Source organism: Pteronotus mesoamericanus, unplaced genomic scaffold, assembly GCF_021234165.1.
Source record: "Pteronotus mesoamericanus isolate MK-2021 breed Mesoamerican mustached bat unplaced genomic scaffold, CSHL_Meso_final scaffold_507, whole genome shotgun sequence".
In the NCBI taxonomy this organism is placed as follows: Eukaryota; Metazoa; Chordata; class Mammalia; order Chiroptera; family Mormoopidae; genus Pteronotus; species Pteronotus mesoamericanus.
In genome coordinates, this window is record NW_026555319.1 from 8,915,064 (window position 1) to 8,932,425 (window position 17,362).

General features: G+C 49.8%; 1 protein-coding gene across 1 annotated transcript in view; it reads right to left on the reverse strand.

Moving 5' to 3' along the window:
• KSR2 (kinase suppressor of ras 2) overlaps positions 1-17,362 on the reverse strand; it is a 269,609-nt gene that overhangs the window by 22,362 nt on the left and 229,885 nt on the right. The window contains exon 14 of the mRNA XM_054594298.1: positions 15,229-15,596. Within this exon, the coding sequence (XP_054450273.1) occupies positions 15,229-15,596 (368 nt within the window). The remainder of the gene's footprint in view (positions 1-15,228; positions 15,597-17,362) is intronic.

Genomic DNA, 17,362 nt, shown 5'->3' on the forward strand with positions numbered 1-17,362 from the left:
ACTACCGCTTCCTCACCCCCAGAGGAAGGGGGAAATGCTGGAGGAACGGTTTCTTTTAGAGGCAGAAACAGAAAAAGAGAGTGATAAAGAGATGGGACTGATGGGGAGGAGAGTAGCACTGGGAGAGTACTAAGAGCTCGGATTCTGGAGTTAGATGGAACGGGGTTCCAGATCCGGCCCCACATCACAGGTATGGGGCGGGGGGTTAAATGAGAAAACTCTTGCTTAAGACAAAGCCTTGTGCTCAACAAATTCTACTCCATAACGCCCCCTCCTGGGCTCACAGGACACTTCACTTTCCTACCTATTGGTAGTTATGCAGCACCATGTGACCAGTTCTGGCCAATGAAAAGTGATCCCTGTCACTTCCTTTGCTGGATCTGCAGTCGGTCTTGTTTTGTGCCTCTGTGACCATGGAGGCTACATGATGGTAAGATGGAGCCACAAGATTAGGATATCCTGGATCCCTGAGTAACTGCATGGAAGACAGCTGCCCTTGAGCATTGCCCAATCTATGGGAACTTCATTTGAGAATCAAACTCCGAGGGAGCCACGGAGATTTTAGGGTTGTTTGTCACTGCGGCATAAGCCTCTCGTCTTGACTAATGGAACCTGTGAAAGGTTATTGACTGGAACATAGAAAGCACTTGATAAATATTGGGTATTAGGGTTAACTGGTGGGCCTCAAAGTACAAAACTCATTGAGGTCATAATGACGAAAAGAATGGACAGAGAAAGTAACGATGGCAAAATAAACAAAAATTAGATATTCTGGGTAGGGTCAAACGTATAGTAAGCCTCCCCAGGGAAACCCGAAAGGAGGTGAGGTTTTTTCCCAAACGCCCACCAGCACCTCCATTTGTACCTAACTGGGCAAGCACAGCGATTTTAAAGAACCAGCGACGAACAGGAACCCGGGCTTGGTGAGATTCAATTTCATGTTTTTGTTAATAGCTTTCTCCTGCCTCTCACAGATAGAAAGCAGGTCGCCCCAGGGATTGACCTCACCTCTCAATCATTTAAAAACAGAAAATAAATGTCCAGAGAGATTAAAAACACAGGTTCTGTGCCCCAAAAGGTTGTCACGTGACAATGTTGCATCTTCATGGGAAAGATGAAAACTCCAAGTAATCCTATTACGAATATTTCCATTAGTCGCCAAGCCTTCCTTTGGTAATCTGTTTCAATTGAGAGTCCTGTCATTCCTCCAAACCCAGTTTAGAAGGTGCAGGAACAAAATGTAAGTTTGTGCCGATTTCTCAGAGATGGATGCAACTCGTCACTCAAGTTCATTCGGGGTTCTTTCTCTCCCTAAAGCTCTTAGCTGCAGGCACCGAGAGCTCCTTCCCAGTGTTTTCCCGGTGAATCTTGCCCTCGCGGGCCTCTTTACATCCCAGGGGGACTCTAACTTCTGTCTGCAAAGCTTCAAGGGCAAAGATGCAGGGAGCTGAACAAGCAAAGGCCCAGCCACCTCGACATCCAAGGGGACACTCTGGGCGGTGCGGGGGGTGGGAGCAGGTGCCCAGGCCTGGGGCTGGGACCCTATATAAGAAAAGCTTGGACCGGCCAGACCATTCATTTGACCCAGCTCAGAAGTGAAGTCCTGACCTCACATCAGTCCCTACCCTGTCCTCCCCACCCGTGCGGAAGCTAGCCCATCATTTCAGCCTCACTGTGAGTGCATGGGGACAGGCAGCCTCCTTATATATCGAGGAAAGGAGGTTCAGTGTTTAAGCCGAACTCTGGAGCCAGCACGTGGCGACCCTCTCCTCCCTCCCCGGCCGCGGCCCAGGCGCTCAGCTTCCGGGCCTTTATGTTCTTCATCAGAGCCACCCACCTGCTCCACCTGAGTCGCTCACACTCAGGGAACTCTGGACAAAGAACAGAACTCCCTGGAGCCTATGAGAGACGGAATGTTTGTGTCCCCAAAATTCACGTGGTGACCTGTTTCTTGGAGGGAGAGCATTTGAAGGTGAAGCGAAGCTTTCTGAATGGCATGGCAGGAACCACTAAAACCGGCAAGTGTCCACCCCGCACCCGCCACTCCCTCTGCCTGCAGGCTCTTGCTCTGCTTGGTTTCCTTGAGTGGTTCAACTTACCCCCCATGATCTTGTTTGAACTACTGATTTGCTTAGCAAACACTTTCTCTATAAATAACGAGTAAGTAAACCCCAGCCTGCTGCTGATAAATTATTATGAGTTGGGACTTAATGGGGTGTAGAGTAGGCAGTAAATAGCCCTGCCTTTTTAGTCTGCAGCCCCCACCCCACTCCCAACCTCTGGAAAATGTGCTGAGCTACCTCCGAGCCGAGCCGACTAAATTGCCATCTCCTCCCCCACTTTCTGCAGCCCGAGACGACCCTCTGACTATCCTCTCCTTCTCCATTTGTTACCAGGGTCTCAGCTTCCATGCTCATCTGCGAATATTAGAACCAAAGAAAGGAAACACGAAGGCAAAGATGATTCCGATTCCTTTAGCCTGGCTGCCAGGTTTTTCATTTGGGTGGTTTGTTTTCTTTTCACATGCGAGACTGTGACCCATGGTTCATTTCCACAGATGCGTAGTCTGCTGGCACCTATGGATACTCCCATAGGTGTACCTGTTGTGGGCTCTAACCCAGAGATACCCGAATGATGCTGACTACTCTGCCCTGCCACCTTGCCTCGCTTCAAGGAGCTCGCTTTAATTATGACCTACTGTCTGCCTGCATTACATCCCAGAAGAAAAGTCCCAAATACTCATTCCAAGCAACTAGCGGTACCTAATAGAGACGAGGCCCTCAACTACTATTTTCTGAATAGCTAGATGGCTAGATTACTCGTGAGTGGGCGGATGGGTGCCTGACTGGACGGATTAAAGGGTGGGAGGGTGAACTGATGAATGGAGGGATGGGTACCTGAGTAGGTAAAGGCTGAATGGATGGATGATGGGAAGAATGGATGGATGGGAGAATGAACAGGATGAACGGATGGAGGACTGGTGGGTGGAGAAGAGTGGGTAGGTACATAGGTGGGTATATGGGTCTGTGAAGGGGGGTGGGTGAATGAATGAATTGGTGAGAAAACGGATGGGTGGATGGATGAGTGGTCATCTACTCCTAAAGGTTCAGTTCAGGTCACCCAATTCCAAACAAGGAGGTAAATGATCCAGCCAAGGCTAAAGTATGTTGTAATCATTTCATAAACAAGGAAACTGGGAGCTAGAAAGAGATCCCTCTGAATGCCCTGTAAACAGCGCCTGTTTTCCATCTCTAACTCCATAGGTAGGTGATAAACAAACCCTAGGAATGTGCCAGCATCAAGAATGAAAACAGGCGGGAGGGAGGAGAGGCCGGAGCATGCAGAGGCCACGCAGGAGGACGGGCTGCATGAGCAGCAGAGAGGCTGGTTTGTTAGCGGGACAGAGAGCAATGACGCATCGGGCCATCGCGCAGCATCTCCACTTCTGAGAAACTGTCAGAGGCAGCCCTTGCTGCTTGGAGAGAGATCGGACCCGGGTGACGGAGATGCTCCGACAGTCCTCAATGGTCTACACGTTCTTCCAAACAAGCCCCCTGAGAATCCTTGATCTGTGCCTCAAAGTCCCAAAGGACTGTGCCAATAACCATCTCAGAGGGACAGGCCTTGGCTGGGAAATTCTGAAGACGGTGTGACCCCTTCCTCGCCTTTGAAGAGCCTTGATCTGGTCCCCACTTGGCAGCCTCTGGGTCTTTTGAACAACTGGAAGAACGCGAATCCTTTTTTGAAGAGGGCTCGGAGATGAATCTTTTGATTAAAGGCAAGAGTAACTCATCAATGACAGCACTTGTTTCTGCCAAAGGGAGAAGGTGATGAGAGGGCGAGGGAGAGCGGGCTCCGCTTCTCATCGGTCACTCCCAGCATGAGGACAGTCTCTCCCCCAGAGACCACTGAAGGGCCCGAGCCCCAAGAAGAGGGGACTGGTTGTGGGATACCTCAGCGGCAGTCCCAACCTTAAACTTGGGTCACTGCCACCTGCCCGTCCAATTCAACCAGAAAATTCCCTTCACCATTGAAGCGCTTGTGTAAACCTGCTTTGACGGCAGCAGGCGTGAGTTCACATCTCAGCAGCACCATTACAAAAGCGCCAGCCTCCCCTGGTAGCTGAGAAGAGTCAGTGTGCTCTGCATAATACTAGACATACAGTCAATCCTTCATGAACTATTATTGTTATATAATCTTTCAATTATCTCACGTTTCTCTCATCTTGGTATATAAAGCGAGAGCAGAGATGTTCCGGACACCTTTGACAAGCCACTATGGAGTCACTGTCAGCTGTGACAGTCACGTCCAGGGCCAGGCCCTGACCGAGGTGATGGGATGTAACAGGAACGCCCGACACCACCAGTCTGGACACTCGGATAAGGACTCCATCTGGACCCCGAAATGAGTGGGGCCTCCACCCCGGGGGGGCCACAGGAACTCACAGCTCTAACCACCGGCCCGCGTAAACTTGGCTAGGCCATGGGTCACACTCAGAGTCCTGCCGGACTTCCACTCCACCGGACACATGCTGCCGCTGTAGCCACCTGGTATGAGACTGACGCTCACCTCTCCCTGCAGATGCTGCCAGTGACCAGGACTTTGTACCCTACACTTGTTCTGCTCACTTCTATTGTGTAAGGTCCCCATGTCTATGTGTAACCTGCGTGTGACTCTACTGGCTTATTGGGGAGGTCTCTGCTAATAAACCTGGCATTGTGGAAAAATACAACGTACATGAGTGACTCCTTTTGGGGACTTGCCCTCTTGCTCATGGCACCTGGTCACCTTATGAAGTTTTCAGTTTTGCCATTTCATTTGTTCCTCCAAGCCACCCAGGGAAATAAGCACTGTTAGCCCCATTTTACACATGAGAAGACAGGCTCAGAGAGGTGAAGTGATTTGTCCAAGTCACACAGCCAGCAAAAGACAAGGCTCCTAACGTCATTCAAGACTCCTAACTCCATATTCCCCATTCTTTCTATTACAGCACAGAACATGAATTGTATTTACGTTACCTCCATTGGGCACCCATGGGGCAGGGCTAGTAGTAATAGTAGCTCCAACGATAACAAATGCCAATACCTTCATAGCACTTGAGCCATGCTAGCCTCCGTCCTCAGTGTCTTATATGCATGAACTCACCTAATCCTTACAATAATCCCACAAGATATAGGGGTTACTATGACCTCCATTACACAGATGCAGAAACTGAGGCTCAGAAAGGCCTAATGACTACCAGTACAAGACAAAAACTCCAGGTGACGGATCTGCACCACCTAATTACCTAGATCCAGACAACTGGTAAACCAAACTTTTCCCCACAGGCTATTTGTGGGACTATCGGCTTGTATTTTCTGATGACCCGCAATGCCAGCCACTGGGTGCCACACAGAAGCTCGACTTTGATATGCAAGACCCTTTTCTTTTCCAGTTTAAAATTTCTATATTGGAAGAAAGTCCTATAAATTTTACTCTGTACCCAAGAGTAAAAGAGGTGACCAGACCATGACAGTGAGCTACCAAAGTCATCCTAGAGGGTTTTGGAGAATGGCCAAAAAGAATGTTCAAAGAAAGAATCAGTTTCATCTTTAAGATGACACAGAACAGCTCATACCAGCTGTATATCTTAGGATGAACCACATCTTCTCCCTAAGTCCAGGCTCCTCCTCTGTAAAATGGGGACAGCAATTCAAGAAGCAACATCTATAAAGTCCTGAGCACAGAACTCAGCAAGTAGTAGCTGCTCAATCAATACAGTTCCCCTTAATAAATATTCAGAATACCATATCATAACAAAGCCCTCTTTCATATTAAAAATGCTTCAACCAAGCAATCAACTTCCCTTCCTTATCTGTAAAGGATAGCATTGGCTGAATGGTCAATGACAGGCTTTGAGAACAATACCACACAGGGCCCAGAGAGAACATCTCCCGGGAAGGAGACGCCTTCCAGCCTCAGTGACGCTGCACAGCCATTGTGATGAACCCCAGCTCCTTCCTGTTGGGAACTGTTCCTAGGAATGAATCTTCCAGCTGTGCCTCAGACCCTTCCGATGACTGTCACTAGCATCGCCCTTCCGCTTGGAAGGGTGAGGAGCTCCATTCTTGCCTGAACCTCAGCCCTAACCTGGAAATGCACATGGTAGGCACCTGGGACCCCAGGTGGGGCTGTCCAGTGTCACTGGGCAGGTAAATAGGGAAGTCCGCGAGTAGGTGTAAACCACAGGCCAACAAACTGTGAAGGCTGCAAAAGCTCCGAGGGATACTTTCCAATGGCATCCTGTCGGTCCTTTCTACACCAACCTCTGAGCTGCTGGCCACACCCCTTTGCTGAAACGCTGTCTGCCCCAGGCTTCCAGGACAACCGTCTCTCCAGGTTTTCCTCCTACTCTCTGGTCCCTTCTCATCAGTCTTCCTTGCGGGAACACTCTGTCCACCTCTCACTTCGGTTTTTCGCTCCAGGGCCACTGGTTTTCAATGTGGTGTCCCCATACCTTCAGCAGCATCACCTGGGAACATGTTAAGAATGCAGTTCCTCAGGCCCCCCTCCAAGAGCCATGGAATCAGGAGCTCTGGGGGTGGAACTGGGCCCCCGAGGGAATTCTAACGCAGGGTCAAGTTTGAGAAGCACTGCCCTGGGCCATTTCCCCAGGCCTATGGCTCCTAATATCCTCACAACACAGACGGCTCCCAGTGTTACATCCCCAATCTAGAGATCCCCTCTGAACAGCGATGTTTCTAAATGCCTACTTAAATGACCACTGTCCCCTGAAAGACTTACACCCCTCACACTCAAAACGCCTGTCAAACTCTCCACGTAGCTCCTGGAACCTGATGTAGTTTCGAATCTCTTCCTCAGTAAGGGTGGCCAGCGCCTAAACAGCCAGGTCTCCTCTTCCCTCCCCTCTCCCACCCACCGGCACATCCAGCCCTTCCCTCCTTTCCTTCCTTCTCCCTGGGAGGCCAGACATAACCACGACACAACCCGTGGGCAGAGGGGATTTCTGGGTACTCAGACAGCCAGAGAACTAAAAAAGTAAACCCTATATACAGTTTGTTTTCCAAGCAAACCTCTGCTTGGATTTCTGCAGTTCACCAAACATCGATGAGCCCTTACTGTGTACGAGGTACCGTGCTTGGGCCAAAGGGTGCCGACAGTCTCTCTCTCTCCTTCCTTTCTCTCTTGTTCCCCTCTGCTTCCAAAACAAACTCTTATTTCACATTCAAAGATACGTGCTCCCCATGCATATATTAATGTACCTATTGATTTTCCTGTTGCCAGTCATTATCAAGATTTATTAATCCCCCCGGCTCCCCATTGATTGAGGAAAGCAGTAATCCCAGTGGTCGATCAATCCTGATAGACTCCGTGACAAAGAGTCAATATCTATTTATTATATGATGTATGGGCTTAATTATCTTAAACACGATCAGGCAGGGACAAAGCAGAAGATGAGCAGTGCCCAAGCAACTGGAATGAGGTTGGGAATGCACCAAACTGAACCCCAAGGCCGGCAAGTTCCCGGGGCAGCGAAAACAGGCTGATCCAACACTTCCCCCTCCCTGCCCACTCACAGACCCTGCAGTCGCTGCAGCGAGAGGGCGAGAGGGGGCCCAAGGCCAGGTTTCAGCTGGCACCTGTTGGCGACTCAACAAGTTACAAGCCAGGCAATTTTGTTGGTTTGGAGAATGAAAATGACTCAGAGGTAGGCCAGCCATTGTGGTCCCCCAGGGGAGGGGACCTGGAAGTGAAAGGTCTAAGACATAAAAAAAAAAAAAAAGAATAAAAAAGGGATGGACTTGCGTATGGATGAAATGGGAAAGAGAACAAAAGGATGGTTTGATATGGATTTTGTTCTGAATCAGTCTTGGGTTCGACTCTTGCCCCTTCCTAGCTTTAAGACCTTCGGCATAGAGCCTTGTCTCTCTATTCCCTTTTCTAGAAATGAAGAGTTGATTGGGACCCACTTCTGAGGGTTGTAAAAATGACAGAAAATGCAGAAAACCCAGTGTTTCCACACAGGTTAATCAGATGCAGAGAACAGGCTTTTAATGACAATCTCGCCTCTCTCCACAAAGCCACATGTACACTCCCGAGTCTCTGACCACCGCCTGCCAGCGATGCTGAGGAGACCATCGTGCGGTTGCTGGAACACACGTTAGGGGCCTGCCGTTGCCCACTCTCGCCTTCGAAACATGGCAGTGCTGCTGGCTATTTTTAGCTCGGGTACAGAGGGAAAGCTGTTGAACAACGTCTTCCTTTCCAAAGGACGGCCAGTGCGCTGCCATGCTCCCCGCAGGGAGCCACACCAAATACCTCTTCGGGCCCTGGGCACGCAGACCTGCTTGGGCTCCCGCTGATGTTTGCTTAGGCTCGACACCAACTGTCCACATCGTTCTTGGAGGAGGGAAATACAGCGACCACCCTGCCGCAAGCTTTCCTAAGACAAGGGGTCGCCCCAAAGTGGGCTTTCTAAAACGCAAACTGGGCTGGATCGTGTCTCTGCTTAAACTCCTCAGGTTTGCTCCCTGGAGATTGTCTCCAGCTTCGTAGCTCTCGCTATTCCCCAGGTGGACCCTAAACTCAAGCTCATGACTATCCCCCACCAACAACCCCAAGTCTTGATACCTCCCACTTTGCCCTTTGCATATGGTATTCCTTTTATAAGAAATGCCAATACTTACCCACCTGGCCAATTCTTTGGTTGAATAAGGGGCCAGTTCAGGATCCCACAGCCCCCCCGGGACCCTGCTGCAGAGATTATGACACAGTTTGAGCATCATTCAGTTACTGGTCTGTCGGGGAGCTCCGTGGGGGCAGAGGCCATCCCACACGGGACCTTGCCCATGATGAAAATGTGGGGCCAATGCTCCGAAACCGCGCAGCCTCTTACCTGTCTTATCATCGTTCACATCGCATCGCGGACCCCTTTTTTATTTTCATCCCCATTAATTATCCCACACGCCACAGCCACCCTCCCCCCGGCTTGTGCCACGTGTCCCTGAGGCCCCACTCATTTCTCAGTGATTCGGGGTAAACACCGCCACTCCTTGGTGGCTGCTACGCTCGCCTAGAGGAGAGGGCTGTGACCGCGTGTGTGAATGTATTTTTGGAAAGTTTTGTTCATTTATTCAACAAGTATTTAAGAAGGACCTACTATTTTAGGGGCTGGGGATGAGGCGGTGAGTCAAATACCTGAGGTCCCTGCTTTTCTGGGGATTATTCTCTGGGTGGGGGAGGGGATTTGGGAAGAGAGACAAGACGCAAACAAATCGAGGAACAAAGAATTGTAACCTTTCTCGCTAGAAGTGCCTGAGGAAAATAAAACACAGTGACGTGACGTGATGGGAGCCACTGTGGATTAGTTCCATAATCCCACGCTCTTCCAGGTACCTCGACTGCCCAGCCTGCTTCTTCCCGGTCCCCTGTGCTGGTGGCCCTTCCCCACCAGGCCACCCGACGCTGGAGGTTCCGACCCACCAGGCTCCGTCCTCGGGTGACCCCCCCGCCCCCTCTCCGCTGGATAACCTCAGCTTCCATGGAAGCCCACAGCTCCAATCACCGCTTCTCTGCCGATGACTCACCCACGAGCTATTTCCAGCCCCAACCTTTCATATGAGCTTGAGGCCAGTCTATCCAGCTCCTTACTCAACATCTCCTCCCGGATGTCTTGACGTTTAAAGAGGTTAAGTAATCTGGCTAACATACATGCCAGGAGCTGGGACCCAAGTCAGAGCAGTCAAGCCACAGCCATCGCCTCGTATTATTTGATATTCTAATAAACACAAAACACCTGCTGTTTGTAGTGCCAAGGGCAACTTAGAGGAAATATGCTACTTCTCCTAATTGCTGCTATTATGGTCCTTACTGCCGTCATCACCGTTGTTAGAATATCATCATTATTACTACAGCAACTAGGAGATGCAAAGTATCAAGCATCTCCAGTTACAGGAGGTGTTAGGTTATAGCTTTTCTATATAAGTTCTTTAATTCTTATCCCTATCTTGCAAGAGAGATCAATATTATCCCCATTTTATAGATGAGGAAACTGAGGCAAACAGTAAAGAAATTTGCAATAAAGTTAACATTTTAAAAAAAGTACTGTCCATACATATAGTGTTAAGTGAAAATAGGGCTTCTTGATGAATCCTCAATAGGACAGAGGATCTATCCATAAATGCTGTGTGTCACAGAGCTGTGAGCTCTCCACCAAAGTCCACCTGAGGGATACCAGGAGCTCCTTCTCGGCCTCCCTTGTGGTCAAGTGGGGTAAGCGACCATGCCAACCCAGGCCACAGGAAAGGAACGACACACACCACTTCTAATCATGGCTCAGGGAAACCTCCCATGTGCCTTTCCAAGCTCTTTACTCTTCCCTCAGCTAGTAGCAGAGAACTCTTGAGATTCAGGTGACTCCAAAAGATGGGGTTGGTCTTGGATCCCTCCCCACATGAAGAAAAGGCACCTACAATCTATTATATGAGCCAGAAATGGACTTCTATTGTACTAAGCCGCTTAATGGTTGTAGGCTGCTTTGTTACAGCAGCTACCATTACCCTGGCACATTCAAACTGTGAGTGTGCATATATTCTGTGACTTGAAGCGTACCAATGGACACGAAACCACGTTTACCATAGGCAAACTGATATAACAAGAGTTAAGTTCCTAGGGCATGTCGTCAACATTATAATTTAAAGGCCTTGGGGACCTGCTGTACACTACGGAAACTTTCTGGAAGGATAGACAACAAAATGTGAATGTGATTCTCTCTGGCTGGAAACATTATGGGTGAATTTCACTTCTTTTTGCGGCTCTGCATTTTCAGTAACAAACGAGTTATCACTTGTGTTGTTAAGACACAAAAGTTACTTTTTAAGCGATGTCAGATGTCACACAGGCTAATTCGGAATCTTTTGAAAGAGTCAAGGCAAGTGGTGTCCAGTGGCAAAGTCTTCACCATGCAAATCCTCTGCCAGTCACATGACCATTTACCAACAGGCGTAAGTGATGTACATGAGATGATGCTAATAATAATAATAATGATGATGCAGTACATTTATAGCCCTTCCTTCACAAAAGTCCCGGACGCTTTACATTCCAGCACAATTAAAGGCAGCCACAGACAAAAAACCTTTTCAGCTGCACTTTATAAAGGGAAAGCAATTCAGCTTTTTGAACATAAAAGGAAGCCAATTCCACTAGATGACGGGTGAACGTAATCTTCATGTGCTCAGGGCCCCCAACTCTTGCATGTTATATTTAGGACAATCAAACTGGCCTGAAGGAGGAATAATCAGAAGGACCACAAGCACAGAGTTACAGAAAAAGCAAGTTGAGATCTCAATTGGGCATCGGGTTACGGTCTTAGCTGAAGGCAGGGCCCCCCATTTGCCTGCCTGTCAAATATAGCAGCTTGGCGCTATTCTATTTGAAAGCCTGAAAAACAGGAACTTATTGGGAATTGGAAATAAATAATCTATTAAACAGCTCCTGATATGGACCAGATGTAAAATGGTGTGCAAATGAGGCCTTAGGGGGATTTCGTTACTACTGGGAGTCGGCTGGGGGCTGGAGGTCGCATGCATGTGGGCAAAACAGTCAACCCCCCATGACCGTGAAATTGCATTCAGGCTCAGGCACTGGGCAAAGGGACTGACAACGCTCGCCAAGTGAGAAATTTAGAAAATTCTTCTGCGAACAGCAGGGGAATCCTGCCCTTCCTTCCTGCCCTTTCCTGGAGCACGCAGCAGCCCAAACCCCTCTGTCGTGACAAGGCATTCACATTCCCCCTGAAGTCCTGCTCCCTCCCACTCCCTGAAGCATCAGGAGCCTTTCCTGAAGCCCCGCACAGGGGCCAGGGGATGGGGGGCAATGCCGCCCTGGCAGCCGGGACATCCCAGGGCCCCATTTGCTCTGCTGTGCCCATCAGGGCCCAGCCGCGCTGCTGCCATCGTTGCTGCCCACCGATTGAGTTCTGACGCGTGGAACCAACTCGCCAGGTGTGAGAGGGGGTGGCCGCCCGGCCCTTGGGACGCCTCCAGAATGGTGTGAGCAGCTCCAGTTCCAAGTCTCTCGCGGGCTTCCCACTGCGCTGGGACCATCTCCGTGCCTTTACCTGCACTTTGGAGGCCTTTACTGCCACCCTGGCTTCCTTCTGGTCCTCAAACACGTCCACCTCAGGGCCTTTGCACCTGCTGTACCCCTGCCTGGACAGCTCTTTGCAAGGCCTTCTCCTGCCCAGCAAGGGGGGAGGATGAGAGGTGTTTTCATTCAACTATATCTTTATTGGCTTTCAAATTCCATTTGGAGTTTTTAAAATGAGCTATTGTACAGACTGTCGATAGCTTTGCTATCTCATAATGACCCAATTGTGAAACGATTTAGCAATCCTGCTAATTGCATTTGGGGATATAGCAGTTGGGTAACTAGTTGGTGATTACTCATTTTCCAAGAGCCCTACACATTGCATTACAAGGAAGCTAATCTTAGAAATACTTGTTAACTTCGATGATAATTACTAAGTAATTGGCTAGAACACGCCATTGTGAATTTATCCAGAATGTGCCAGGTAATTATCTGGTCTTATGTTCTCTGTAAAATAAATCCAGAGTCCAAAAATTGTTCCAGTTGGTTGGCTACCATCCAACCGTCCACCTCTGCCAGCCAACTGTGCGAATGCAAGTGATTAATCAAATTACTCAAATATTTGGTTTCAAACTGAGCGTTCAGATAAGAAACCTGGATGGCCAACAAGTGGATGATGCTAAATGGGAAACTGGGGTGCACAGAGCCCCCCAAGGTAAATATATAATGACACAGTAATATGGAATAAATGCCACTTCTTTGGGGGCTCATCTGGCTTCTTTGCGCAAAATATCAAAACACTTCAGAGACCAATTATATGTCCCAATGCTGCAGAGCCTTTATCACGGTGCCAGGAAAAGGCTGCGCTATTTGTGAAATTTGCAGGCAGTTATGGTGCTTGGGGGGGGGGGGAGTGGTGCTCAGAATTTTGTACATAATAGAAAAGGGGCCGCAAACACAGCTGGCTTGTAGGATGGAGAGACCCATTTTCATAATGGCCACTTATTTTTCAAGGATGGCTGCTAACTGAACCCATCTATTTCCAATTAGCCAGCCCTAGGAGAAGGGGTAGAGAGGCTTGGGTACCCTGGTTCCACTGATAATGCTGAAAAAGTCGGAGGGCAGGAAGGGCTTAGAAAGGTCAGGCAAAGGAGGGAAGACAGTGGATTGCAAATTTCTAATTTGAGGATGTAAAAAGAGGGATTAGCAGGCCAGAAGGCAGGGAACTGACCGGGGAGAAAGTTAGGGGAGAAGACTGGCAGGGACGTAGCGGGCAAACGCAAAGGGCTACTGAGTGCCTGCTCATGAAGATGATGCACCCTGGGTAAGAAAGGGAACTGCGGGTCTTGTGTTGATAGGTTGTAAGAGTAGCCACAGAATGTCCCTTTCTCTGCATCCATGTCCTTGCAATGTGACACTGCAAATCCTCCCATTCAGCGGCAGTCTGTTTCTCCATGTCTTGAATGGAGTTTGATCATGTGACTTGCTTTGGCCAATGGACATTAGCCAATGCAATACAAACAGAGATGTGAAAGGCACTTGTCCATTAGGGCTTGACCTGTTGCTGTGCTTGGAGCACTGAGGTCAGTATGGGAACAAGCCTAAGCCAGCCTCTTGGGGGATGAGAGGCCATGTGGAAGAGAACCAAGGCACCCCAGCTCACAGCCAGCCAACCTGGAGCATACCCAACACTGACCAGCCCTGAGTCTCACCTGTGAGCTGACCACAGGCACATCCTAGAGCCCAGCTACTGAGCCTGGCTCAGCACAGAACTGTCCACAGAATAGTGAGAAACTATGAAGTATTGGGGTAGTTTGTTACTCGGCAAAAGCTTACTGATACACTCACCTAATCAGAACCACTCAGCCCCTGAATATTATCTGGTTTGATTATTTGAGAGCCACTTCTGTCCTGGGAAGAGTTGAGAACCACAATTTTTATACCAGTTTAAGAAGAGTTGACAGGACATACCTAAATCTCCAATCCTTTGTAAACACTTACCATTTGACACATGGGTTCCAGTCAACCTATTATCTGCATAATCAATGATGACAAACAATCATACACCTTCTACCAACCACCACAGTCTTATAAAGGGACACAAGGAGGCTTTGTATCATAAAGGAACAGATCAAAGACATATCAGTTCTTCCCCGAGCCCATAGCCCCTGCTATGGCACCTGCCAAGGTGTGAAGCTTGTGTATTTGAGATATCATTGCTTGAGCTGAGTATGAGAAGGCGCGGCCTCCTAACTGACCTTGGGCATGACAGGCTGTACCCAGGACGCTACTGCTTTGGCCTGTCCTAATGCAAGAAGGGTGCAGATACCAGAGTGTAAAAACACACCAAAGGATTGTTCCACAACTGTTTAACGAAAACCAAAGCTATTTTTTCAATGTCCCATGTCACTGGGCAAAATTAGAGAAAGCAAGTCCAAGAAAGTTCCTATCCCCTGACGTTTTCCTAACATCAGTTCTCTACTAACTACCCCTCCTGCGTAGCTATAGACCACGGATCCGCGACATTTAAAACAACAATTGTAAAGCCCTGCAAATGTACTCTGATGCTTTCGTGAAAGCCAGAATAATTGTCATCAGAATCTTATCCCAGGGGTTGGCAAACTGTGGGCCAAATCCAGCCCATTGCCTGATTTTGCAAATAAAGTTTTATTGGCACACAGCCACGTATATCCATTTACATCGTGTCTGCGGCTGCATTCACACTACTGTGACAGAGTTAAGTAGCTGCTACAGCAACTGTATGACCCGCAAAGCGGAAAATATTTATGACTAGGCCCTTAACAGAAGAAGTTTGCAGACCCTTGACTTAGTCTAATCCACTCAATTCACATATGGAAAAAGTGAGTCTCAGAGATGTGGCTTCACAAATACTTGAGGCACAGGGTGATCGAGAACCAGTTTTTGGACACCCCATGCAGCGCTCTACCAAAGAATATGAGCATTAAAGGATATTTTCTGGAATCACAAACCTCAAAACCACAAAAACCGTGAATGATAGAGGGAGATAGAGACGCTCTATCTGCCAGGATGCTGAGTTAGCCGGAATCCACGCTCCTCAGCTCTCCTGGAAGCCGAGCTCGGGCCCGGGGGCCGCGGGCGGGGAGCCCCGCTGGGACTGACCTGGTGATGATGGCCAGGCGGGGCGGGCTCATGCAGGCGCCCATGAAAAGCACCACGTTCTCATGCCGCGTCTGCCTGTAGGCCATCACCTCCCGCTTGAAGGCCTTCAGCTGCTCCTCGTTGTCCCTCTCGATGTCAATCAACCGGATGGCCACCTCCCCATGCCAGCGGCCGTGGTACACCTGCCCAAAGCGGCCCTTCCCGATGAGCTCGCCGACCTCCAGCTGCTCGAAGGGGATGTCCCACTCCTGCAGGAAGATGCTGGTCTGGCTGGCCTTACGCGGGAAGCTCCGGGCCGAGAGGAGGGACAGGTTCATCTCCTCGAAGTCGTCCTCCGACTCCTCGGCCTCATCGTGGCCCTCTTCATTCTGCGGCCGGAGGGGGAGAGAGGTCACCACTGTTCCCGCACTGCCCTGCCTTCCCACGAGGTACTGTGGGGGCCCGCTGGGCGGGCGGTCTGGACACGTCTCCATGCACTGTTGACTGGTGCGTACATACACCTCTGGATTTGCTCTCATATATGTCTCTATTTGCCTGCAGTCATATACAGTGAGGGAGTTGACAGGGAGATCTTACTAATTCAACTCATGTGCTAAGGTGGAAACTGAGGCTCAGAGAGGAAAACTGCTCAGGGGACCACCATGCCGGTTTCCTGGGGCTTCCCTGGTTTGGGCACCTTTAGTAACCCCCTCGGTCTGCGCAAACAAGGATGGCTAGTCACCGTGGAAGTACCTAGTTCTAGGTCACACGGCCAGGCAGTTAGAATTAAGACTCAGCGGTCTCGGCTCCTAATGGTTGCTGCCCTCCTGTTCTACCGCGATGTTTTGACTTGCCTATTTACGCACATGTGATAAAGAAGACAGGCTAAAATCTGGGTACATCAAGAGTCTGCATATAACACGTGACAACCCTCAACACGGAGCACCTTTTGCTTCCCCCAGGACATTTGGACTTGATGAGTAAGAAGCTGGGAGAGCTCCTCTGCACAGACCAGGCCTGGGTTCCTGAGCAGCTGGGGGCTGGAGATAGGGAGAGAGAGGGTGACTGATGAGCTTAAGAGTCAGATCCAACCAGTGGGAATCTGGCCTCTGCGTGACCTTGGGCAAGTCACTTTCCTTCTCTGAGCCCCTCTTTCTTTGTCGCAAACCAAGGTGGGGACAATAAAATCTGCCCTGGAGGTGCGTGAGGGTTACAATGAGATGTAAGTCCGTCGCACTGACCTGACCCCCTATAGGAAACACGTGCTGAGATGCAGAGGAAAGACAGGTTCCTGGGCCCTGCCCAGATCTCCTGAATCTGAATATCAGCAGGCCAGGGCCAGGAATCTGCATTGTCATCCTGCCCACAAGACTCAGGTACACTTAGGCATGACCATCGTGATAGTTAAATGCTCAAAGTCTAGGGACCGGCCTTCCCAGCGTGGGTTCCGGGGGTGCCCTGCCCATGAAACCCTTTTCTGGAACGTGGGAGTGGCAGGGGCCTGAGCCCGTGGGGAATGACCAGACATCCTGAGAAGGTGGCCCTCAGGGTGCAGGTCTTCCTGATCCCAAAGCTGTCCCTGGTGGCACACTCAGGAGAAATGACACAGAAAATATCCGCACGCCAGTATTCTTTTTCACCGACCACAACAGTTTCAGAAAAGGACAGGATTTTCTCTGGGGAGCCCGACTCTATTCCTTGCAGTTCGGGACCCACCAGGAGAGCTGAGGGGTCAGGACTGCACGTGCTCACCCCGGATACTGCATGTGTTCCTCTGGTGGCACTGGCAGGGGGAAAGAGCCCCAGGGTGTTCGCAACACCCCACCGAGCCCGGGTTCCCTGAGGCCCCCACTGCTTCCCGTGTATTCTCGAAAGGCAGTGGGGTGCAACCCCCCTGGGGACTTATCCGGCCCTGAGCTAGTTTTTCAACTAACAATGCAAATTGCTTGCCAACTTCCGCACAACTAGCTTTTCCGTGATGCACACCATATAACGGCCCATTAGGCTTGGTGCTAGGAGGGGTCACCGCTTGGTAGCTGTCCCGGAGTTAGAACATCTATCCCTCAGGACCCCCACATCCCCTACCTGCCCCCAGCCCTCTGCGTCACCAAAGTCATCCCTTGGCTTGGACAAGTTCTGGGAAGCCCCAGGATAG